The sequence below is a fragment of the Sodiomyces alcalophilus genome (assembly GCF_042370955.1).
Source record: "Sodiomyces alcalophilus JCM 7366 unplaced genomic scaffold ACRALscaffold_6, whole genome shotgun sequence".
Lineage (NCBI taxonomy): Eukaryota > Fungi > Ascomycota > Sordariomycetes > Glomerellales > Plectosphaerellaceae > Sodiomyces > Sodiomyces alcalophilus.
The window spans coordinates 132,318-155,235 of record NW_027263537.1 but is presented as its reverse complement, the minus strand read 5'-3'; the positions used below and the strand labels follow the sequence as shown (position 1 = coordinate 155,235).

Sequence of the window (22,918 nt, the reverse complement as noted above, 5' to 3'; positions counted from 1 at the left end):
GGAAAGACAGGTTTGAAATGGAAGAAACAAGAAGATAATCCTGTTGACGAGAAGTCGAAATGCACCAGGTCAGGTCGAAGCGTAGGCCTGGGATAATGGTGTGGTGAGGGAAGAAGTGAAAAGTTGAGCAGGTAGTGACGGAAGTATAGGAGAGATTTAGGTGGGAAATTTATGAGTAGGAAGGAAACCTTAGGAAAGGGTATTGAAATAGCGGATCCTTCCGGATACAGTAAAGTTACTGGGCCAATATCTGACTGGATCTTGCCCCCTCCCTCGTTTGGAGGGGGACACCAAGGGGACTTCCTGGGGAGTATCCTTATCTTTACATTGTAACTTCTAAGTGGTTCACACCGATAACAGTACCTGGGTACCTACTGAATCTACGAAGTACATAACGCAGCTAGGTCGAGCAATAACTCAGCAGATCCTCCCGTTAGTTAGAATACCTGTACGTAAATACTAACAAATCCTCCGGTGTATAAAGCCTTTCTAAGTTCTTAAATACTTTATTCCAGATGAATTTTTCTACCTGAGATTGTGATTTGCGTTAGAATCAGTCAGCAGTACCTAAATATGTCCCCCGTTTCTTATCTAGGTACTAATCTAGGTACCTAGGTAGGTACTTTTATATTATAATTACTAAGCGTGGTATAACCTGTGATGCTAGTATTCGTATACGTAGGTACCTTTTTTAAACTTTCGCAGGTTGAACGCGTCCCGTCACCAGGTCAAGCTCAACTGTCGCTTCCCCACGTCGCGTTGCCCATGTTTAATATCCATGTTCTCGCCATCCAGGTAACTCGACATTAAGACTTCAATAGGGTTCTTTGTCTCTACAAATCGTCTGTCCATTGCCGTCTAAAAAAGCAAGTAAGACAGAATCAACTGTGGCGTACGGATACACCAAGTTCCTGCCTTCACTACCCGACTTACACCCCCTATCAACCCACATGCCTGTATCAAAGAAACATGCCACCAACTTGCAGAATCTAATCCTCTATTTTCGATCATTACATGCATAATCATGGCGGGAACTCCGGCTCCCAAGTTCTCGGGGAAAGACCCTCCATTGCCGCCCGGTTTCGTTTCTGCTCAAGATATCCTTGAAGGACCAGTGAGGCCCGGGCAATTCGTGAACTTCATCGGCCTTGTCAAGGACTGCCGTCTACCCGTCCCCACCAGTGGAACAGGTAAGTCACCGCACTTACTATGGGATTCAGTTCTATTTCTGACATGGATACTTAGATTACAAATGCAGCCTGACCTTGTATGACCTGTCTACGGAGAACATGGGAAGCGACCTGGTGCTGAACATCTTCCGGCCTCAGCCAATGATGCCGGAAGTTGGAGCTGGAGATGTTATTGTCATGCTATCCACAAAGGTCTGCTCTGGGGAGTCCCTCTACCAACTTACTCTTCACATTGGTTTTATCGAGGCCGTCACGACTGAGGTAATGCTGACATGTAGTCAAGGTCCAACAATACCGGAATGACAGCCAGTTATCCTTGATCACGAACAAGCAAACGAAGATACAGATATATGAGGCAACCAAAATCCCACATTATCCCAAATCAGCACGAACAGCACTGAAGCCAGATAAAAGTCATTCTTCCAAAGAACCGAGTCCAGTAGTCGAGCAATATGCCTCATGGCTATACCACAGAATTGACAAAGACTGCGTTCCAGATGCGGCCGAGTTTCAGGAACGGGCAAACCAATCGATTAACATCAAAAAGAAGTTCAGTTTGTTGCAAGATGTCAGACAAGACATGTTCTACGATCTGATCGTCCAGGTAGCCAAGGCGCCATTCGACCTTGGAGACAAGGTAACGGTCTGGGTGACTGATTACACGGAAAATACGACCTTTTTTCACTTCGCATTGGGCGGAGGTGATCTGTCGGGGCTGCACCAAGGCCAACAAGAAGATCCAACAGGTATCAGGTCAGAGTTATATGATGGCTTTACCGGTCCTTTCGGGAAAAGATGCATGCAGATAACATGCTACGAACCGCACGCCGCTGTTATACGGAGCCAAGCCTGCAAAGGAACATTTGTCAGGCTTCGCAATGTCCAAGTCAAGTATGGCTCCAATGGGAGCAACCTGGAAGGCTTCTTGCGGGAGGACCGGGATCTGAGCGTAGCGAAGGTCCAGATCGATATTTTGGATCCAAAGGAGAGCAGTGAAAATACGAGCCCAAAGCTGAAAGATCTGCTTCGGCGCAAACGGAGTTACGAAAAGGAACGAAAATCACAACTCAAAGAGTTACATGCCGAAGCCAGAGGAAAGAAGAGGCAAGCAACCAGTCATCCCGGATCCAAGCCAAACGCGAAACAGAGGAGGGCCCAAGCACGGGAACATGCACGGAAAAAGATGCAAGAGGAGCAGGATTCCAATGACGAGGCTTTGCTTGGACTCAATGATCATGGTGAGTGGTGTGTAGTGGATATATGGCACCATATTCTACTGACACCGCATAGTCAAGTGTGAGCATACCGACCAACCTGTCACTCCTCTCAGCGTCATCCTCGAAAGACACATATACCGCACGACTTCTCATGGAGTGTCCATCGACTGTCAACTTCCCTTCACCTGCGCTCGATATCGTGTCAATGTCAGGGTCGTCGATTTTTTCCCACCGCGGCTGGAAGACTTCGCTTGCCCTAGGAGAGTAAGCGAATATGAGGCACTGTCTGATTATAGCTCATCCTCCTCTAGCTCAGAGGACGACGATATGAGTATGTCGGACGAATTTGGCAGGGAAAGGGTTTGGGAGTGGCGGTTCGCACTCTGCCTGGAACAAGCCTCGCATCCCTCCGCCAAACGCCCACCGGAGAATCTCTGGGCTATTGTCACCAACGCGGATGCCCAGCTCCTCACGGGACTTGACGCCTGCGATTTACGATCTCGCCAGGATACTTTGGCATCCCTTCGCGAGAGAATGTTCACTCTTTGGGGGAATCTAGAAGAGGTCAAAGCCGTTAAATCCAAAGAAAGGCGAAAACGAGGTGGTGTGGCGGCGCCTATTGATCGACCACCATTGGATAGCTCAGATGCCGAAGCTGGTACCAGGACGAATGTTCGCCGGGTTGGCGATGGAACATTACAGTCAGACACTGGCCGAGCTGTCTCCAACCGACCGTTCAGCTGTTGCATCCAGCAGTATGGCATCAAGGTCGACGAGCCGAACCCGACAAATGCCAACGCCGGCGAGGGAAAGCGTTGGGAGCGAGTCTTCGCACTCTTTGGGACCAAGGTGGCTTACATCTAATAGACCTTGTCGTCGACTCGATGGGATGAGCAAGGTTCCCAAGAGTCAAGCCTGAGAATAGGCCGCATATAGGGTTGGTGGACTGCATGCTGATAGTCGTTTGCCATTAGAGATAATACCCCTCTCGTCTCCTTCAGCGAAAGCTCAAGGCAGCCCATGAAAAGAAGCAGTTGATCTACACCATGAACCGTGACATCTGTCCACGTAAAACGCCGGGATTCCATACCACACCACATTTTGCCCAATTGCATTGCCGCCTAACCCTGCCTAACAAACGATCAAATCGACCCAAGAAAACGAAACGCTTCAGCTCCATGCCCATCCCCATCCCGTAAAGGGACATGAGCAACTTTGTCTCCAGAAGCCCAAAACCGAAGCAACCATCTCCATCATCTGGGAAGTTCAAATGTACCATTCTTTGGCAACACCTCTATTCCGTCTAGTCGCCCAGAACACTGTCGTTATCTGGTCCGGACTCATCACCACCTCCCTTGTCCGCATCGGCGCCTTCACTGGCATCGTCGCCATCGTCCTCCTCATCCTGTTCGTCTTCAAGAAGCTCACGCCGCCGAAGATCCTCGCGCGAACCCTCTTCGGGCTCGGGCTCTTTGAAAGGGTCTTCGTCCTCGTGATGGTCGCTCTCTTCCTCTGCCACGACTACCTCGCTTTGCGCCGGCTTTTTGCTCGCAGCAGTGGCTTGTCTGTTGGCTGCTGACCGAGTCTTGGATTTCTTCCCATACAACAGCTGCTCCACTTTGGATTCGTCCAGGAACGCGACTACCTCTTGGAAGTTCTTGCCCAGCCTGGTCTGGTTCCTCAGCAGCCGTCTGCGCAACCGCCCACGGGTGGGGCCGGACTGGTCGAGCACCTTGCGAGAGATGGCCATGACGTATTTGCCCGCGAGCTCGCAGAGGGAGCGTTCGGCCTTGAGTTCATTGACGAAGCGCTGTTCGCGGGTGAGACCCTCGTCCTCGTCCTCGTCATCAGACGACTCGTCATCGATGGGATCTTCGTCGTCGGCGGGCTCGTTGAGCGTCTTCTTGGTCCGCTTGGCGAAGCTACGCTCGACTCCGTCGAAGATGGAGATCAGCTCCGGCACAAGCCCGGGCGGGATCTCCTGTAAAATGCTGGCCAGCTTCTTGTATTTGGCACTCTGAGGTGAGCTCCGAACCCAGTCGCGCAGCGATCCGAAGATGATGTGAACATCGCACAGGCTGCACGTCGCATACAGACGAATGTCGTCAATGATGACGCGAGACGACAGCGTGTTGATAAGATTATCCACGAACGTCCTGCTGAGTTTCTGTAGTTGGTTCACAACCGAGTCGGGAATATCCAAGCCGGCCTGAATCATCTTCTCGAGATTGTGAAGCTTCCACATGTAATAAAACTGGCAGGCTTTGATGGCGAAGGAAACCACTTCGTCTTCCAGGTCGTCTATCCCATCGTCGATATGAGTAAATGTGCCTCGTTGGACAATGCCGGTTAGAATCTCGATGGAGGCGGATGGCGAGTCGGCAGCCTGCCCCTCGGTCTCCAGCACATCAGTGCAATCCGACACGCTTGCCAGGTTGCTGATCTTGGTGAGGATGGTAGAGAGATTTGTGAGATGCTCCTCCGCAAGTTGGCCACGTTCAGAGAGCTCGCACGTCTTGTCAAAATTGCGCAGCGAGTTGATGGCATTCTCCCACAATAGTGATAATTTTCCATCCGTGAGTTCCTCCAGTTCTTCGTGTTGTCGGGCATGCGACAGAGCAGCGGTGGCTTCCGCGAGGACCTCCTTATCATCGTGCCGGCTGAACTGGGTAGCCACTTCATCAAGAAGCTTCTCGTACCGGGCCGAGTCCTGTCTAAGCTGTTGGAAGACGTCGAGCTTCAGCACATGCTCCATCCTCAGAATGATTTTGGCGGTAGCAGGATCGGCGCCAAATTTGTTGAGGAGTCGAGGAATCAGTGTCGCCAATTCCAAAGCGATATCTTCTTGTGTATCTACCGCCTCGTGTCGGCCACCTTTCCTCTCGGTGGGCTGAGACAGGGCCACCGTCACGGCAGATGCCATGACCTCCAATAGAATGGCCTCTTCGTTGCCGTCAGGGCCAAGGGCCATCTTGACAGTTTCGTCGGGGCTTGGAGCTTCGGACTTTGATTTGGCACTGGTGCTGTGATCGTAGACCAAGTACCCCGCCAACAACTCCCATCGACTTACGACGGGCATCTTGTCGAAGAGCACCTGGGCAGCCATGGATATCCGTGTGGTGGGTGTCACGGCCTGTAGGATGTCGACGGCGGTTGGGGGGTCGTGACTTTCCGGGCTCCCATGCTCCTGTTCCACTTGCGCATCGTAGGCGGCGAGGTTTTCGGCGAGGCATTTGATGCTGACCCATTCTTCCCTCGGGGATTCGAAGTCGTCCTCCTCTGTTCCGCCGAACACCTCGTCGAGAACCTCACTACCACCTAGCTCCTCCAGCCTGCCGGAGAGCAGTTCCTGAACGCAAGCTTCGAAGAAATTGGCGGCAGCTTTTCGAACCCGGAGTTCACTATCAAAAATCAGGCGGCTGATCGAGTCCACTTCGTCCGGGTCGAGCATTCCGGCGGCCCGCAATGTGTCCACGACGGATATGGCGGCCACTCGCACAGAGACCTCGGCATCCTTGGTCGCGATTTCAATCAAGCGTGGCCGGAATCTGTCGATAAAATGACCCAGCTGCTCAGCATCGCGCTTGAAGATGCGGCCAAGTTGTTTCAACACCTCTAGGCGCGTAGACGCCACCGCGTCAGACAGCATCCACCCCAAGTATCGGAGGTAGCCTGGTTCCATAAACACAGTAGGAAGCTGTATGATCCAGTGGCCAAGAGCCTCAACACATTCGGTCCGGATACGCGAGTCGATATCACGGTACCTGTGGACGAACGTGGTGTCGAAAAAATCAGTTATCAGCTCGCTGCATTGTTCTCGGTATGCGTTTGCTTGGTCCAAATTTCGTTGCATCTCGGACAGCTTAGCCTTGTTCGCTTGGTTCTTGCCCCTCTGGCCCGCCGCGATTTGCTGTTCAATGCCGGCGATGCGGGCGTCAAGAGTCTTTGCCACCTCGACGAGTCCTGTTACCAAGGACAAGATGGCCGTGGTAGCGGTATGACGAAACGGCCGAAGCGAGGAGGTGGACATGGACGCGATCCAGCGACTAACGTTTTCCATCAAGGCCGTATCCTTGTACAAGACATCCGTCTCGTGAAGCACGGCGACGAAAGAGTGGAAAAAATCCGTGAACAGCTCGCGGAAGGATTTCGTACCCTTGGCTCTCGAGATGAGGGGATACTCGGTGATGCGTTCCTGGTAGAAGTCAGTAACAAAAAAGGACCGGCTGGGAAAGGGCCATAGCATCAGCCCGGGGGGGGGGGGGGGGGGGGGGGGGTTTATCCGCAACTTACCTCTTGATAAATTTCTTGCAGTTCGGTCAATCGGCTATCCGAGTTGTCCGGGTCTCGAATATCATCTTCGGTAACTTCTAGTTCGCACCCGCAAGACCGGAGAACGAAGTTGACAAGATCCCGGACGGCAGGGGCGTCGTCGGTGTGATATTTCTGTAGCCATTGCTCGGCGATTCGATCCACGGTTTCGGCTGATGAGAAAACGTCGACTAAATGCCAGGAAGTTAGAATGGGCAACCTTTTTCAGTCGAGACGGGGAGCGGAAAAAGAAAGAAAGAAAAATCACCATAAAGATCGCCCTCCCCAGGCCGGCCGAGATTAGCAATAGCAACTGTCTTTTTCTTCGGTCTCGAAGGCAGAGCGGAAGCATGACCCAGCGACTTGGACGCGACACCGTTTGTCTTTGGTTTCTTGACGGCCGGCTTCTTTGCGGCCGGCTTCTTCTTCACAGCCGGGCCCTTGTGTGAGCGCTTGGAGCGCGATGTGGAACGTCGACTGCGGCCGGCGACATAGGTGTCAGTCGCGTCGCTCATATCATCGTCGGTGTCCGGCGCTTCATTCTCGTCGTTATCGTTGTCATCGTCTTCGTCGTCAATTTCGTGATCCTCGTCATCGGCATCAGCGCCCCTCTTTCGCTTCGACGTCGTCAGGACTTCGGGGCTGTATTTCTCGGGTGCTCGCACGACGCGTCCAGAGCGGCGACGCGACGTGGATTCCGTTTCGGGAGAAGCCGTCGCGTTATCCATCGTTTCCCTTAATGGGAGTCGGACCATAGACATTTAAGACGCTTCGCGACGGCCGAAAGCGATTATGTTGCGCCGGGCGACACAGTCTATCGTGGAGTGTTGAGTGGAAAATGTCGCGTCTCGGGATTGCTATGCAGGATAAGGGACTGGGAACTTTGAAGCAGGCATCTTCGCAGTTGGGAGGAGTGTGGACCAAGAGTGTGGGCTAGGTACCTACGTACTGTACTGTATGGTATCGTATCCGTACTTCAGGTACTACTCAGGTACCACCAGGGTATAAATTCGCTGGCGTGTTCAGGTTGTTGTTGTGAGGCTAGCGGTGTGCGCAAGTGACCAGTGACGCGGTGTGGAAGTGAGCTACGATGGGGGTGGGTACCTTAGGCCAGGCTAGGATTGTGTGTCGCACACTGTGTTAACACCGGGTCGGCGCTATACCAATTACCTAATCAGAAGTATCCATAAAGCACCAAGCACATAGGTACCGTTATAAGACGAAAAAATCGAATTGGCGCTCGTGGTACAATTTGCGGTATGGGGACTCGCGCCGATCACGGCATCGCGATGTCGTCGATCCAGTCCCTCTTCAACATTTATTTGTAACATATCAGTTGTTGCCGCCATGTTGTCCCCGTTTCCCAAGTCCAACACTACCAAGGGGGAGGGCCACATAGTTGCGAGATTACTACCCAACGGCCTGCCAGGATTAGAAACCGTCACGTACAGATACCCGCTGAAACTTATCTCCCCTACCCCGACAGCCGACCAGAAGAGTACTGTCGTCTTCCTCCTATCCTACGGCGGCGGATTGGTCGGCGGCGACTCAATCCAGCTCGCTGTCGAGGTAACACAAAACACGAAGCTGAGCGTCGTCACGCAGGGCCATACGAAAATTTTCAAGTCCCCTTCTCCGGATGTCGTCACGCGCCAGGGGCTCAGCGTGCGTGTTGACAAGGATGCTGGCCTCTGTCTCCTGCCCGACCCCGTGCAGCCCTTCGCCGGAAGCGTGTATGAGCAGACTCAGGTGTTCACCGTAACAGCAAGTGCTTCCCTATGTCTATTGGATTGGGTCACGCAAGGCCGGTCTGCTCGAGGGGAGGACTGGAGTTTTGTGCGGTGGAAAGGCCGGAACGAAATCTGGCTTACCGGGGAGGGCGCACCGGCCGGGGACCGCCTCTTGCTGCGCGACACAGTCGTCCTAGATGAGGGAAGCCATGCGCGGACTGGAAGGGGGCTGCGCGCATCTATGCATGGGCACGGTTTATTCGGGACTCTGATCCTCCGAGGCAAGCAGATGGCACGCTTGGGAGACTTTTTTCTGGCCGAGTTTAGCTCTCTTCCGCGCTTGGGGGCTAGGGATTTTCGCTCGGCCGAGGCCAGGGAGAAAGAAGACGGCAACAACAAGTCGACCGAGGAACAGTGGCGACTGTCCCGCCTCAAAGCAGAGAAACAACATGGCATCCTGTGGTCCGCGGCAAGCATTAGGGGCTGCGTAGTTGTCAAGTTTGGCGCCAATACGGTGGAAGGTGGGCGACTATGGATAGGAGACATGCTCTCTAGAGAAGGAACTATATCAGAGTTATACGGTGATCAGGCAATGATGTGCGTTACATAGATAGATATCACTATCATTGGAGTCTGGCCGCCGAACCCATCTCGAATCAAAACAGTACTAAGTGATACATACTTCGATTACCTCAGTGAGCTTATGAAGTACCAGCTCTAGGTTCGGTACATATGAGATTGGGCGCAGAACAGCGGAAGTCCAGGAGCAACGTACTCCCCGGGATAAGGTGAAAGTTACAAAGTACGAGGTCCGTGCATGGGGCTGTCGTGCCCCACCATCCATCTTTGTACAGCTGCCCCGCCACCTAGCTTTGCGTTTCTCGACGACAGAATTATACCGTCTCTCTATCTCTCTCTCTCGGCCCCTAGAGCTCCTACTAGCTGTAGGCACAAAGATTTTACTTCTTTTGGCAATCGTTCTTTCAGTATTGTCATACTGGATCGTATATGCCTCACCAACTTATGCTAACAGGAACAATTGTTGAAGTGTGAAGGCAAAGTGTGAACGCAGGCACCTTTGACGATGGTGTCCGAGGACAGCGTTCCGGCCAGGGCCACCGGCAGGGCTCGTGGCCGGGGCCGCGGCCGGGGTAGGGGAGGCAGAGGGGGTACTCCTGCAGCTGGAGAGGTCTCCGCCAACTCAAGCTCGACTGTCACGAATTCTCCCGATGTTGACCGCAGGCCGACACCTACATCAGCACCCCAGTCGCGTCCTGCTCCCGGACCCGGAACCACGAGCTCGTTACAACCACCCGCCACATCGAATACAAGGGGTACCACGGTCCCCAAGCCTACGAGGGGCCCCGGTGCTAGTCGCTTCAGGCCCAGGAATATCCGGCGAGACGAGGCGTCCAGAGATCTCCTCGCACAGCAGGAACACGTCAAAGAGCAGGCGAGGATTAAGGAGGAGGCGCGTCTACAAGCACGGTCCCGGGGCCGCAGCCGAAGAAGTCGAGGTGACGCAATGGGAAGAGGTGGTATGAATCGACAGACCGTCGCCAGCGGTCCTTTCTCCCAATTCCGCCAAGGTACGTTCGATTCTACAACCCAATTTTGTCCCCTTCAGCTCTCAGTCCACTGACACATGTGTCGTTTTGAAGTCGCCGGAAGTCGATTTGGTGGTGGAGGTGGTGGTTTCGGCGGTTTTGGCGGCTCAGGTTCCGGCTCCGGCTCCGGCTCCGGCGCCGGTGGTTCTGGCTTCGGCGGTTTCAGCCGTGGAGTCAAATCTGAAGGGAAATCGGAATTCGGGACGTCTCGTTACCGTGGGGAGGCACGTATCAACGCCGACCGGTTCGCAGGCCTGCCTCCAGACCACGAGATTGATTCCGAAGACGAAGCGACTGCTGCTATCATCGAAGCAGACCCCGACGCACACTGGCCGCTGGGCATTCTCCGGGTCGATCGGAAGGAAGAGAAGAAGGAGCTGGCCACTACAGCCGAACTAGAAGCGGAGGAGCAAGCCCAAGGAAAGGATGACCTGTGGGTGGAGGGCGACGTGAAAACAGACCCCGTGCCTGCTGCCACGGCTGATGATGGCGATGTCTGGCATGCTGCTCCCAAGGATGTGGTGCGCATCAAGACGGAACCAGGCACGGAAGACGAAGGCGGTTTGCAGATGGAGGCGGTCGACTTTGACGCCCACAACAAGAATAAGCAGCCTGAAGCCGCCGTTGCCGAAATGGACTCGAAAACACCACCAACGGCCGCTGCAGGAACGGCGGCCGAGCTCAGCGTAAGGTTGAAGCCGGCCGCAGATCCAGAGGAAGAAATCATCATGGCCAACAAGAGGCTATTGCTAGGCGAACTAGGACCGTCGGAGGACGGCAATCTCACCAACAAGGACGGGCGCCTCTATCTCTTCCAGTTCCCCCCGATAATGCCTCCTCTCAAGCCTCAAGCCCCGGCGACCCCCGATGCGCTGGCTGGGTCGGAGGACGCGACGATGCTGGACCAGTCTGCGGACGGTCGGAATGAGAACATGGTCCAGCCTGAGGAAGACGTCAAGCCAGATCTCCGCTCGGCCCAAAAGCCGAAAACGACCATCCTAGAGATGGCGGAGGACATTCCCAACGGCGGCATGATAGGAAAGCTCAACGTGCGCAAGTCTGGCGCGGTCGAATTGGACTGGGGCGGAATGAAGATGTCACTGGGGCCATCGACAGGTGTCAACTTTCTCACGACCGCCGTCATTATGGAGGAGTGGAATGAGGAGCGGCGACAGGGCGAGTTCAGCGGCGAGGCTTACGGCATGGGCAAAATCATGGGTCGTTTCGTGGTAGCGCCAATCTGGGGCGAAGAGGATCCATGGATCATTGACCCCGAAGACCTTGTAGCCGACGAGGGGGCGAATTGAGAATTTGCTTGACTTGCTATGGCCGTTGGCTGTATATTGTAAGTTTCAGGCCGGCCCCTATGGAGAGACTAGGTCGCCTTTCATCCCAACAAAAGGGAATGAGGCCTGGGAAATAATGATAGGGATGAAAATGATACCCACACGAGATCCTGCCTCGGCATGATTTCATACGAATACCGCGTGTGTCGTCCTTCCTGCTGTCACATGAGTATAGAGTATATCATACAGAGATATCCTATGACGTGAAGCATGATGGTTTATCCATCCATCATCTGGGGAACACACCAAGGCGTGAGTGACCCCTTTCTCGTCGGTGAAAATCCCGGTCCAGGGAAGCTTTCCCTTTCTATTTCTTTCCAATAGCCATTTCGCCCGGGGGTGGCTGCCAATGCCCAATTGCCCAGCCCACGCTGTCATATGCCTGTACCAACTGAATAGAATATACATCCGTTTAACTCCGAATCCCATATATGAACCCCCGCCATGAAAATATAAAGCACAATGAGAAGGCGGAGCATGCAAGAGGAAACCCCTCAGAGCTGGCCCGCCATCACTTCATTCTCGGCCCAGAACCTAGACCTACACGACCGCTGTCCTGACTGTGCGCCTCCATCCCTTCCAACTCGATTGACGACGTACTTGGTGAAGGAAACGAATGTCTCGTCGGCTCCTCGTCGATGCGCGCCCCTTCTATGATGTACATTTCGCTCTGGACCAGATTCCTCGGCCTCGGTGGGGACAGGACATTTCCCGGGACCGTGGGCAGAACAGCAGTCTGGCTGGGTTGGTGAAATTCGCCGTCGAATAGATGAGGGTGCTGCCCGTAACGATCGGACGGCGGCGGGTTGAAGGGCGACATGGCGAGGGGAGATATGTACGACGAAGCCGTTTTGCCATCGAAGGACGGCTGTAGCGGCGGCAGGGGCGCGGTCTTGTTGTAGCTCGATTTGCTATTGGTTGTAATCACAGAGCTGGGAACTGGCTTAGGGTCGTGCCTGCGGGCGGCGGAACCATGGCCGTACCCGTAGGGTGTTCGGGCGGACGATTGGAACCCTCTCAGACGAAGCATCCTAAGGAGAGGACGGATAGTGACGAGGCTTGCGGCAACGATGGCGACGCCCGGTTCGACGAGGGTCCAGACCATGGCGTCGGTTCCGGCAACTGATAGGAAGGGGCATTTGGGTCAGTAACGAGAGACGCAGGGGTGTGGCTGAAACCTGGGAAAGACAAACATAGAATATCTTCCAGGTCGGTCAAGTTGGAGAGAAATTTGAGCCGAATCAGAGTCGCGATACTGGCACTGTCAAGGCGGGCTAGGGTCAGTACATGGGCTTCGAGGAGAAAAAAAGGGGGGTCGAAGGAAACTCACAAGATACCCAGACCCAAGAGCACCACGACGGAAATCTTGGCCACAGTGGACATTTGGACTTTCCAAATCATGGGTATGGGAAGCAGGGCACTGCGTTTTCGAGGTCAGACAATGCTGCGCATCAAGCATCGTTTCTAGAAACGACACGATAGGAGAGTGTGCGGAGGAGCCCATACTATAGCCAGTCGCTGAGAATGGTCATAACGGAGAGGGAGTACGCGGCAGCGACGACCTCTTCGGGGCTAACGCAGCGGCCATCGGGAAGGGTATAATCCCACTGGGCCTCGATGGGGCTGCACTGAAATATACTCCAGAAGAACAGGACGATGCTCCAAATACAGACAATGGCGAGACTGATGTAAATCGTCCAGATATAGACCTTGGAGGGGGCCAATCGCAACAGGAAGATGCCAATGCTGAGCTTGATGAACATCATATTCGCGACGTAGGTCGCAGTGGCGAGGGCTTGGTACTTGAGGGAGGCCGCTGTTAGTGATAGCTAGGGGTGGGGTTGGGAAGGGGGATGGATCTGAGCCTACCATTATGGCAGCGATTTCGCGGTCCTGGTCGAGCGCCTTGTTGTGCATGCCGAGGCCATTGTGGATGCCGGCAAGAATGAAGGAGCAAGAAATGGTGAAAATGACCTGCAGCGAAGACATGTATGAGCGGGACGGCGACCTGGAGAACAGATGGGCCTGGTATTTCGTCGAACAAGGCAGTGACTGACCTGGGAAATCAGCATGAGCCAGTCATCGGCCTGATAAGCCTTGGTCAGGAAAGCGCGAACATAGGTCCTCAGCACGACGGATGCCCATGTGAGGACCAAGAAGAGGCTGGCAGTGATGACCAGAGCATCGCCATTGTACTCGGTCAGATCCACTTCAGCGGCCATCAGTCAGACAGGGAGCCATGCGAAGATCCGAGTTACACGACGACGACGAGAGTGGAGAGCGAGAGAAACCAAAGAAAAAGAAAAGAAGAAAAAAAGAAAACCAAAAGACATGAGCGACGGGGGCCAAGGGGGGGGAATAGGGAAGAAACTGTCAAAAGTATGGGGTAGTACTGTATGCAGCAGGTAGTAGGGCGGCAACAAGGGGTATGCAGCCTTAATAGGTACGGATACTACATCAGGACATTGAGCAGCATGTTTACCCGTTACCCGCGTTAACTCCGTGCTATATTAATGGCGGCGCAAGTTTGCAACTATTGTATCAATCGTCGTGGGCCTTTGCGGTGCGGTGGTAATGAACCAGGAACCAAGCCAGGTCCGTGTTCTGCATGATGAAGATGCACTCCAGAAAGCCAATGTGGCCAGTCGAAGCGCATACCACGCGTGATGAGGGACGCCTCAAAACATACCTAGTGTACTATGATCCGCGCTAGAACCATCGGGCCCAGATTAACGGCTCGTTCTAGAGGATGCCAAGGAGCACCGGTCTTCCGCCACCCCCTGCTCGGTCTTCCGGGTCTTCTTAAACCCTTTTAGGCTAGAATGATCCACTACATCCCCACAAGCCGAAATTAGCTGTACTTTCAAGGTATTTCGATGTACACAAGCATAAACAGAGCGAAACGCGTAAGGAAACAAGGAGGACCACCCATAATAGTATAGTATATAGAGGAGAGTATGTTCTTTTTATTTCTTTATATTCGTATAAAGTAAGAAATGGGTTATAAGAAATATACGAGTCACGTGACTATATAACTAAGATAGTCACGTGACTAGTAAATTATATAATCACTATACTAAACGCGTATTACGAAAATATTAGATCACGTAATAGTCACGTGATATATTACGTGATATGATATTACGTGATATATATTAAATTGTGGGTCTACTATAAATTTTTTATCCCTCCTCCTCCTCCTCCTCCTCCTCCTCCACTATCACCTTCACCTTCACCTTTACCTTCACCTTTAAACGCGTTACTCTATACGTAGCAGCAGCTCTTACGGTAGTAGGTAGCTACGCTAGCCGTAGCAGCTGCCGCGCGTATACAACGAACATAATAATATTATGCTTTCGTGCTTTGGGCATGGTGTTTTGGCGTGTTCTTCCTCGTACTCTTTCCTTTATGGATGTTTGTGTACTTCGAAATACCTCCAAAATACACCTAATTTCGGGTTATGCAGGGTAGTGGATCATTCTAGCCTGAAAGGGTTTGAGAAGACCCGGAAGACCGAGCAGGGGGTGGCGGAAGACCGGTACTCGATGCCAAGGCGCGACCATGAACAGCCAGTTAGCGTACGGAGTATGAGGTGCGGGAGCAAGGGGTCCGGTGGAGTTTTACATAGAGAAAAGACTGGAGCAGGGTTGCAGAAGCCCGCCCCCCTGACCCGTCAAGTTGGTACCGGTGTACGTTGTACGCAGGATATGCGACGTGCTGTATTTGAAATTATTTAGCCGCGGGGACAGGAGCGGCACGGTAGGATTTACGGGGAGACGGCTGCAACATCCTTCGGCTCGAAGGCCATCGAGTTCTTTTCTCTTTTTTTTTTTTTCGAAGATCATGTTTGAGCATACAACGACCGTACTTGGTAAGCTAATGAAATGATGATTTGAAAAGATGATTAGACCCGTCCAGTCCATTCTTCGTCGTACGAATACTCTCTACCCACCTATGAATACATACTGAGTACAGGTACGTACTTCGTAGTCCGCTCGTGCGAGACTACCTAATTAAAAAGCGCAAGGTCAAAGGGTTGATGCTTGCATCGAAGCTTGGCCGGTGAACTAGTGGCATTAGTGAGGCAAGAAGCGTACCGTAGCGGAGTGATGGCGGTAGGAGAGGCGCTCTGGTGTCAAAAAGGACTCGGTTACATCCGACTTGACAATCTTCCCTCAAAAAAAGCACAGAACTAATTACATTCAACGTACTGACATACACTACCCAAAAGAGTCCCTGAGCGGTTTTGGGCCCAGCCACTGTATTTACACTACAAGATAATAAGGCATGAAAGGTCGACGTAACCGACGTGACAGGTGTTCATTGAATCCGTTTTAGGCCAACTGAACGAGATGCACTAATGCAGGTGCGTTCCCATTAGTCATGTGGCAGGAGGATGCCTGGGAATGAAGGCACCAGGTACAACGTACGACCCGTTCGAGTCCAGACCAGACCAGTACCTGGTAGGTACATCTTCGTAGGTACACTCTACCAGTACCGTCACAAGCCCCTCATTTACCATCACCTCCACGGCCCTGCTCTCCACCCACCGTCATCACCATGACAGACGAGGTACTCGCATATTCCGAACATCACTACGGTGAACACGAGCTTCAGAAAGTCGGTGTGTGGGAATTCCCCGAGGGCCACCGACAAGATGACGAAGGACGTTGGATAATGTAAGCTCCCTCGATGGACGGCCGCGACTCTTCCCGCGTTTCCCCGCGTTTCAACCTCGATTCCATCTCGTCGCTGATACCCTCGGGCCCCTTCCATGTCACAGATTCATCCATGGCGGAGCATGGCGGGACCCTCGCCAGCTTCTCTCGGCATTCATCCCTTCCATCAAAGCATTGCTCCGTTCCGCTCCCGATGCCGCCACGGGAGAAAGTCGCCCCTCCCGGATCGCCGGCTTCGCCAGCATCGACTACCGACTCTCGCCGCACCCGGAGTTCCCCCAAGATCCGTCATCCGTGCCTCCGACCCAGCTACGCAACGCTCGTCACCCGGACCACCTCCTCGATGTCCGTGCCGCCCTGGCCTTTCTGCAGCGACGTTTTCCTTCCATCGCGGATCGCTACGTTCTCGTCGGCCACTCCGCCGGCGCCACCCTGGCCTACCAGCTCCTCATGGGGCCAGAAGCCCTTGATCCGAGAGCCAAGGGGGAACACGAAAGCGACGCGCCGTTGCTTCCGGCCATCTTCATCGGCACCTCTGGCATCTACGAGCTACGCGACTTCAACGAGAGACATGCACGGAACTACACCTCCTTCCTTGCCGCCGCGTTTGGTGACGACGAGACCGCCTGGAACCAGTCTATGCCCGCGTGCTACTCTGGCAATTTCAAGGAGAGGCTTGGCCCTTCGCGCCGCGTCATCCTGGCCCGGTCCAGCGAGGATCCCTTGGTCGATGAGCCCGAGATCGACCGCATGGCTGACAAGCTCAGGCGAGATGGCGTCGCGGTCGAAGTCGTTAAGACTTTGACAGGTGATCACGATTTTGTTTGGAAAGACGGCACCCAGATCGCACAGCTCGTAGAGAACGCCCTTGATAGTCTCAGCCGCTCTGCTTCCACATAGCTCAGCTGGGCTTAGGGTATCGTCGTAGGAAGATTTACCAAGTCGAGAATCCCAAGTCGAACACCCCTACACAGCCGCCACGGCCGCCATGCTGGAGTATCCACTGTCTCATTGAATATTCACACCTTGGCCTCTTCAACAAGCCAAGCTCGGTCTTTGCTAACCCCGTGCCAATTTACCGTTTCCCGCCGTCCTGCCCCAAACCCCGTGCCCCGTCGGCGATGGCTCCAGCCAGTGCGGACCCCACCAGTGTCGCGACGCTAACCACCGTGACCGTCATGCCGGACCGCTTGCCGTTCTTATATTCCGCCGGGCTCGCTAGCCACGGGAAGACGTTCTACGCGAACTCTCTAACCACAACCAGCCTGAAGACCAAGCTGAAAGCCAAGCACCATGCGGACACCAATGCCTCTCCGGATCAGGTCCATCCCATCTCAACGACACAATCAGTGCGACGAAGTGCTGGGTTAGTCGCAAGTACTGGTTCACGATATAGCTAGCCTGCTAGGACTGGCCGGGAATCCGCAGCCCACTCGGGGATCCAGAGAACCGAAACATGTTGTGCACCGGTAAAGCCAACTAGCTCGTGACTGTTGATTTACGTGTGATAGGAAACCGAGGCCCCTCTTTCTTTCAGGAGGAACATCCCGTGTTTCCAGGTTCCTATCGGAGAGGGGAGAGCAGTCACTCGCACAAGAGGAAATGTCATAATCGAGAGGCTCAGGAGACGAAGAATACGAACGTCGCCAGAGGGAGCTATGAAGAGTCTCGTAATACGTCTTAAGGACTTTTTCCAATAGTTCAGGGCGGTCGTCGCAGGACATTAGTGATGGGGGCTTGCAAAGGCAGCGAACCCCTGGCAGCGCATGGCGCAAAGAAAACCCAAAAGGAGCAATGGGCATTGAGTAGGAATGGGTAAGTAAATACGACGCTACCGACGCAAGGGAGGGACCGAGGACGAGGCAGGGACCACGACGTCAAACCTGATATGAATATGGCCTTGAGCCCACGCCTGCGGGGAAAGGCCCTGGGTAAGGAAGATCTACCAGTTTGCTATGCGAAGATGACGGACAAGTTCCCGGGCCACCCACAAACGTGCCCAGTACAGCGGTGTGTCCCTCGACCCGGTCTCGGCCGGACGGCTTGACTGCATACATGTCGAAGGTGAAATAATCCTGGGTTGATTCGACCAAGATCATCTGCGTCAAAAGCAGGCGAAATGTCTAGTGTAATGAACCTGACAGATGCCGCGTGTTGTAATTCTCTCAAAGGAGCTGGTTGATCGTTGGGAGAGTAGACACGTTGGAGTGCATCTAACCATAACGCCATCCTTCGAGATCCTCATCTGCCAGGTGCAATCCACTCTCTAGTGATTTCTCCGTCATGCCCGCGGTTTTGGTTCTGGATATAGCTGTGTGTGTCGTCCTCACCCACCGCTTCCTCGCCGCGCATGTAGTTGATGGGACCTGGGGTTGGTTCCTTCGGACGCAGTCTGCCGCGTTCTTTCCCAGAGCGCTCTCGTGTTTGAAGATAATCAAATACAAAATTGGTATTTGCGACTCGCATAATACCAGTAGAAGGAATTCGTAAAATCGGTATTGGGATAATGGGACATAAAGTTGAAGAGGCAACCAGGGGATGGTATATTTCAAGCACCGAATAACATATCTAGTCAGCGGAGAGGAATGGATGGCATATATCTGGAGCTGGATCCCTAAAGCGAACAGGCACCGAGGGGATGGAGAAACATAGATTGCGTTCGGCGGGCTCTTCTTGATCCCCAGACGTGAGAAGCTTTGCCAGAGACCTTTACTCCTACGTCTTCTTACGCGAGTCTCGCCCTGCAAAATTTCGCTTGGTATTCCTCCTCGGTTATTGAACTGCCTACCCATCCCATGCCTATGATATCACGAAGACCACTGTGCCCTTGAACTTCAAGACCTCTCCGTGATGGTCACATATTCAAGCTACGTAGTGAATGGCCATAGAAGTGCAGTTTCACGCAGTGGACTTTGCTCCTTGGATCGCGATCGAGGGGTCGAGGACTGGTAGCGGTTAGATGATCGCGCGTGCAAATGACAAACGACTGGGGTTATTTCGCATGCCGCGACGCTCAAAGTCAAGTTGGCTCCAGAATTTTAGTTTATAACTCCCCCGTTCTTCAACGTATTTATTTGTTATTAATCCAATTGGAGTATAAGAGAGAAGCTGAATGGCAGGTCGAAAAAGAGTGAGAATTAGCAGACTGAATGATGTTCTTGCCTCGCCATCAGGGACTTGCTGACATATCATCCGTGCACCGAAAGTGGAGTCTTATCGCCCGTCAAGTGGCGGCGCTAAGCCCTCCGATCGGAACGGGCGAGTGGGGCGGTACGGATAAGGATAGCGATTTTCCTGCGCACCACGTCGTCCATCCCCACTTTGCTTATCGATAAGGAGGGCCTGGACCGGTATCCAGCTTGACCGCTTTCTTTCAGACGCAACCCGGGATAGACCCCCTCACATCGTGTTTCATGGAAAAGTCGGAATAAAACATGAAAGGGCTAAGCGCACAAGACATTCTGAATTAGCTAAGTCAAGGGAATAAAATTCGAGTGTGGATTTGACTTCATTTTCTTTGGCCCATCGTCCGTCCCCAATGCGACAGCCGTATTCTGTGCGCTGGCGCGGGGTTGCGAATGACGTAATGCCTGAACACTCACCCCGCGCCGAAATGCGCACCGTCCGTCGCACTGTGTCAGGCGTGAGCCTTGTCATCCTGCCACAGAGCCGTCTCGAACGTTCTCTATCTGCATTTCTACGCACCGCGACCTCCTTTATGCAATTAGCTTACGCCAGTAGAGTCGCGTGGAAGGAAATCAGGCGCGTGCAAGAAATCAGTCGCATTCGTAGAGCTATCGCATTAAAGTAGGTAGTAGACATGATAGGGGCGTATCGGTTATAGTTTGCGCCGCAGGCTTCGTCCGCGCAACACGAAGGTGTCCCCTTGCGGAGTCGCTTCTGGTGTCGCGCATATCAAATCTGAGCACACACTGAACAGGAGCAGTCGACGAGCGAGAAACAGACCAAAAGCCAAGCCCAAACCGCCTTCGATCTCCTCCCGACCCCCCCAGCCCAGTCCAAGAAACATTCATCGGCAAGGAAATGGCAAATAAGACCTCAAGACCGTAGACAATTTGGTCCCGATAGAAACTTGACCGCTCCCCTTGTTACGTCTTCGTCGCGCATACTTGCAATCGGGCCCAAATGTCTTTGTTTCTTTGTTTCTTTGTTTCTTTTTTTCTTTTTCGCTTCCGCATGCGTGGCCGGCCCACGTTGCTCCACCATGTCGCTCCGTCACCGCCCACGAGGTGAGAACCCCTGCGGAATCTGTTGACTTTTGGGTAACTCAATATCAGTCCTCTGAAAACGCTGCTCGCTCACTGCCTTTTCCTCAATAGTCGCAACGGAGCTGACCGGACTAATCCGCCACGTCGAATCCATTGCAGTCGCCGACTTGGTAAGACACCGACAGTAGCTGTGGAGAAGGCAGATAGAGAGAAATAAACACGTAAGAAACGATGTGAAGCAAAACAAAAACCACGATTAACCCGTCATAATCAATTATTGCTGCCTCCAGAACGCCTCTAGGGAGTGTGAGTGGCCGCGCCAGGCCCAAGATCCCATTACGTCCTTCCCACACGCCAGAGCTGCAACACGACAAAATGCAAAAGACAACAAGGGAAAAGAAAAAGGGACTCTGGAATGTGCTTTGCGTCTCGGTTTTGCTTCGTCAAGAGGTTCCGAAGAGATGCTTCGCTGACCTGCTTGCTGCTGATGTGCCACCCATCTACCGCTTGCGCTTCTTGTTCTTGTCAGCCGCAGCAGCCGTCGCTATGGGAGCAGCCGGGAGAAGCGATGGGTGGTGGTCTTTCAAGATTTCCTCTTTTTTGATCGGGACCCCCATGTGACGTCCGTAACGACCCTTGCGCCCGTTTCCTTCATCCTCGCTGATACATTGGTCGGCGCTCAGGCCAGCATCGCGGCAGCGGCCGCAAGGACGTTGTCTATCACATCCCTTCTTGCTCTTGCGGCAACGTTGGCATCGGGGTTTGGCAGACAGGTCAACTTGCTCTTCCTCGCCGATCCCAACGGGGAGCGCAACGGCCGAGGCATTAGACGGCTTGCGAGAGGAGGGCAATGAGGTGGGCGACATGGGGCCGTTGCCCGTGACAGGCATAGACGTCTTTTTCGCCTTGCCATTTTGACCAACACGTGCTGGTGCCTTCGGGCCTTTGGTCACCTTATTGGCCTTGATTCCAGCCGATGATGATTTAGATCTCGGCCCATCAGGGAGCGGAGTCTTTGTCTTCGCGGCCTTGTCTTTGAAGTCTTCAGTCGGGATATCCATGCCTTGCTCCAATCCGGCGGCGGCGGGGCCATGCGCGCGGCCACCATTGGGGAGCACAAAGTGACTCTCCGTAGTCTGATACATCTTGCGCATGGTGCCGGCAGCATCTAGCTTCTGGCGCCGGGACTCGTGCAGACTGTCCTCCTCGCTGTCGCTTTCACCATCGCTAGTGGCTCCAGTAGACGACGCGACGTCCGCATGGCCACTAAACGTATCGTCCAAGGTAGACGCAGACGTTCGACCATGAGATATGTTAGACATATCACCAAGCCGCATGAGCTGAATGGCGACATCTTTGTCTTCTTCTGACATGCAGCTTCCCACAGTGGGATCCGGAGTCGGCAGAATGCCGCTGTTGTGTCCAGGGTACCCAATGCTTCCGCGGGCGCGACGGGTATCCGGCGCCGGGGTCGCAAACTGCGCAGATGGCATAGCCACTGTTCCCTGGTGCTGAGGGGACTGCAGAGGAGGTGCATGGGTAAAGGTATTGTGTCCCGGCTGTACAAATGGTAAGGATGGGCGACTATGTTCGACACGACGAGCAGGCGATATGGACGGATTCGAAGTGGCCGCAGGCATTTGGGGCGGAGCAAACAGCGGAAGTTCCTGTATAACAAAACGCAAGTCAGATTACTCGCTCGCACAGTGAAAAAGAAAGACATTAAAACGTCAAAACCAAAAGTAGCTGGCAGGATGGGGTGAATGGAGATAAACAGAAAAGCAATAGACTGTGCGACCAAACTTACGGAGCTTTCGAATTTGGCTCGCTTTCGGCGGCCTCCTTCGACAATGTTCTCGACACTGATATCCGTGTTTCCAATCTGTTCCTTGGCTCTACCAGAACTGGAACTTGGGGCGCCATCGCCGCTGCTATAGCCGTTCATACTGTCGCTGAAGATGTCGGTAGCCGACTCCTTGACCGACCGAGAGCGGCCTTTCTTAGGAGCATTGGCGTTGGTATTGGCAGACGCACTGCGACGACCGCGGGTGCCATTCGGCGAAGGACTGCGGCGCCGAGGAGATCCTGAAAGATCCTGTCCCAAGTGTGTTGAAGGTTGCCGCGTGAAAGGCTGGGCCGACTCGTTATATGCGGCGGCGGAGACGCTGGATTTATAGGGAGGTGCGATAAAGGGAGTTACCGTGGCGGGCGGCTCTTCAGTGACCCGTACGTAAACAGTCATATCATGGCTGAAGTTCTCGTACCGAGCAATGAGGGTTGTCCCGTCTTGGTCCTCAAAGCTCACGCCCAACCCGCCATTTGGGCCTGGGTAGAGGCCATAGAAATTCTTGACTGTAGTGACAATGGAATCGGTGGTGTCATGAGGGTAAATGTGAACTCGCATGGGTAGCCGGCCGCGCGCCTGGGATTCAGTGAAGAGAAGTTCAAATGTGACTTTTTTGGGAATGATTGCTTGTCGGGGCGAGGCAGCGGCCATGTCGCCCTGCGCGGCACCATTAGGCGAAGCACAAGCCATCTTCACCGACTTGTGACAGTATGGGAAAGGATGACGGCACTAGAAGGACCTAATGACCGATTTATGTCGGGAA

At 53.5% G+C, this 22,918-nt stretch overlaps 7 protein-coding genes across 7 annotated transcripts; 3 read left to right on the top strand and 4 right to left on the bottom strand.

Annotated features, from left to right (window-relative positions):
* Window positions 1-1,024: 1,024 nt before the first annotated feature.
* Window positions 1,025-3,271, top strand: ACRALDRAFT_2028444 (uncharacterized protein; the record flags this gene model as incomplete). The annotated part of the gene is made up of 4 exons (XM_071020529.1): window positions 1,025-1,190; window positions 1,246-1,382; window positions 1,474-2,428; window positions 2,481-3,271. 4 exons carry the CDS (start codon window positions 1,025-1,027, stop codon window positions 3,269-3,271), a joined length of 2,049 nt encoding a protein of 682 aa, XP_070872930.1.
* Window positions 3,272-3,404: 133 nt separating this feature from the next.
* Window positions 3,405-3,686, bottom strand: ACRALDRAFT_209395 (uncharacterized protein; the record flags this gene model as incomplete). The annotated part of the gene is made up of 3 exons (XM_071022647.1): window positions 3,405-3,446; window positions 3,506-3,538; window positions 3,570-3,686. 3 exons carry the CDS (start codon window positions 3,684-3,686, stop codon window positions 3,405-3,407), a joined length of 192 nt encoding a protein of 63 aa, XP_070872929.1.
* A 24-nt stretch (window positions 3,687-3,710) lies between these two features.
* ACRALDRAFT_1081165 (uncharacterized protein) lies at window positions 3,711-7,556 on the bottom strand (the record flags this gene model as incomplete). The annotated part of the gene is made up of 3 exons (XM_071019110.1): window positions 6,987-7,556; window positions 6,701-6,909; window positions 3,711-6,602 (listed from the first exon to the last, which is right to left on the bottom strand). Exons 1-3 carry the CDS (start codon window positions 7,477-7,479, stop codon window positions 3,711-3,713), a joined length of 3,594 nt encoding a protein of 1,197 aa, XP_070872928.1. The 5' UTR covers window positions 7,480-7,556.
* A 425-nt stretch (window positions 7,557-7,981) lies between these two features.
* On the top strand, window positions 7,982-9,140 carry ACRALDRAFT_1062873 (uncharacterized protein). Its single transcript, XM_071016683.1, has one exon. The coding sequence runs from the start codon at window positions 8,066-8,068 to the stop codon at window positions 9,056-9,058; it is 993 nt and encodes a 330-aa protein (XP_070872927.1). The 5' UTR covers window positions 7,982-8,065; the 3' UTR covers window positions 9,059-9,140.
* Window positions 9,141-11,912: 2,772 nt separating this feature from the next.
* On the bottom strand, window positions 11,913-13,390 carry ACRALDRAFT_2043034 (uncharacterized protein; the record flags this gene model as incomplete). The annotated part of the gene is made up of 5 exons (XM_071021312.1): window positions 11,913-12,523; window positions 12,595-12,662; window positions 12,732-12,821; window positions 12,908-13,203; window positions 13,271-13,390. The coding sequence occupies 5 exons, from the start codon at window positions 13,388-13,390 to the stop codon at window positions 11,913-11,915; spliced, it is 1,185 nt and encodes a 394-aa protein (XP_070872926.1).
* Window positions 13,391-15,961: 2,571 nt separating this feature from the next.
* Window positions 15,962-16,980, top strand: ACRALDRAFT_2109114 (uncharacterized protein; the record flags this gene model as incomplete). Its single annotated transcript, XM_071023404.1, has 2 exons — window positions 15,962-16,080; window positions 16,185-16,980. The coding sequence occupies 2 exons, from the start codon at window positions 15,962-15,964 to the stop codon at window positions 16,978-16,980; spliced, it is 915 nt and encodes a 304-aa protein (XP_070872925.1).
* Window positions 16,981-20,809: 3,829 nt separating this feature from the next.
* ACRALDRAFT_2043032 (uncharacterized protein) lies at window positions 20,810-22,845 on the bottom strand (the record flags this gene model as incomplete). The annotated part of the gene is made up of 2 exons (XM_071021311.1): window positions 20,810-21,976; window positions 22,117-22,845. The coding sequence occupies 2 exons, from the start codon at window positions 22,843-22,845 to the stop codon at window positions 20,810-20,812; spliced, it is 1,896 nt and encodes a 631-aa protein (XP_070872924.1).
* Window positions 22,846-22,918: the final 73 nt, after the last annotated feature.

Excerpts from the sequence above, each read along its gene's own strand:
- ACRALDRAFT_1062873 (XM_071016683.1), top strand. The coding sequence starts at position 8,066 with ATGTTGTCCCCGTTTCCCAAGTCCAACACTACCAAGGGGGAGGGCCAC.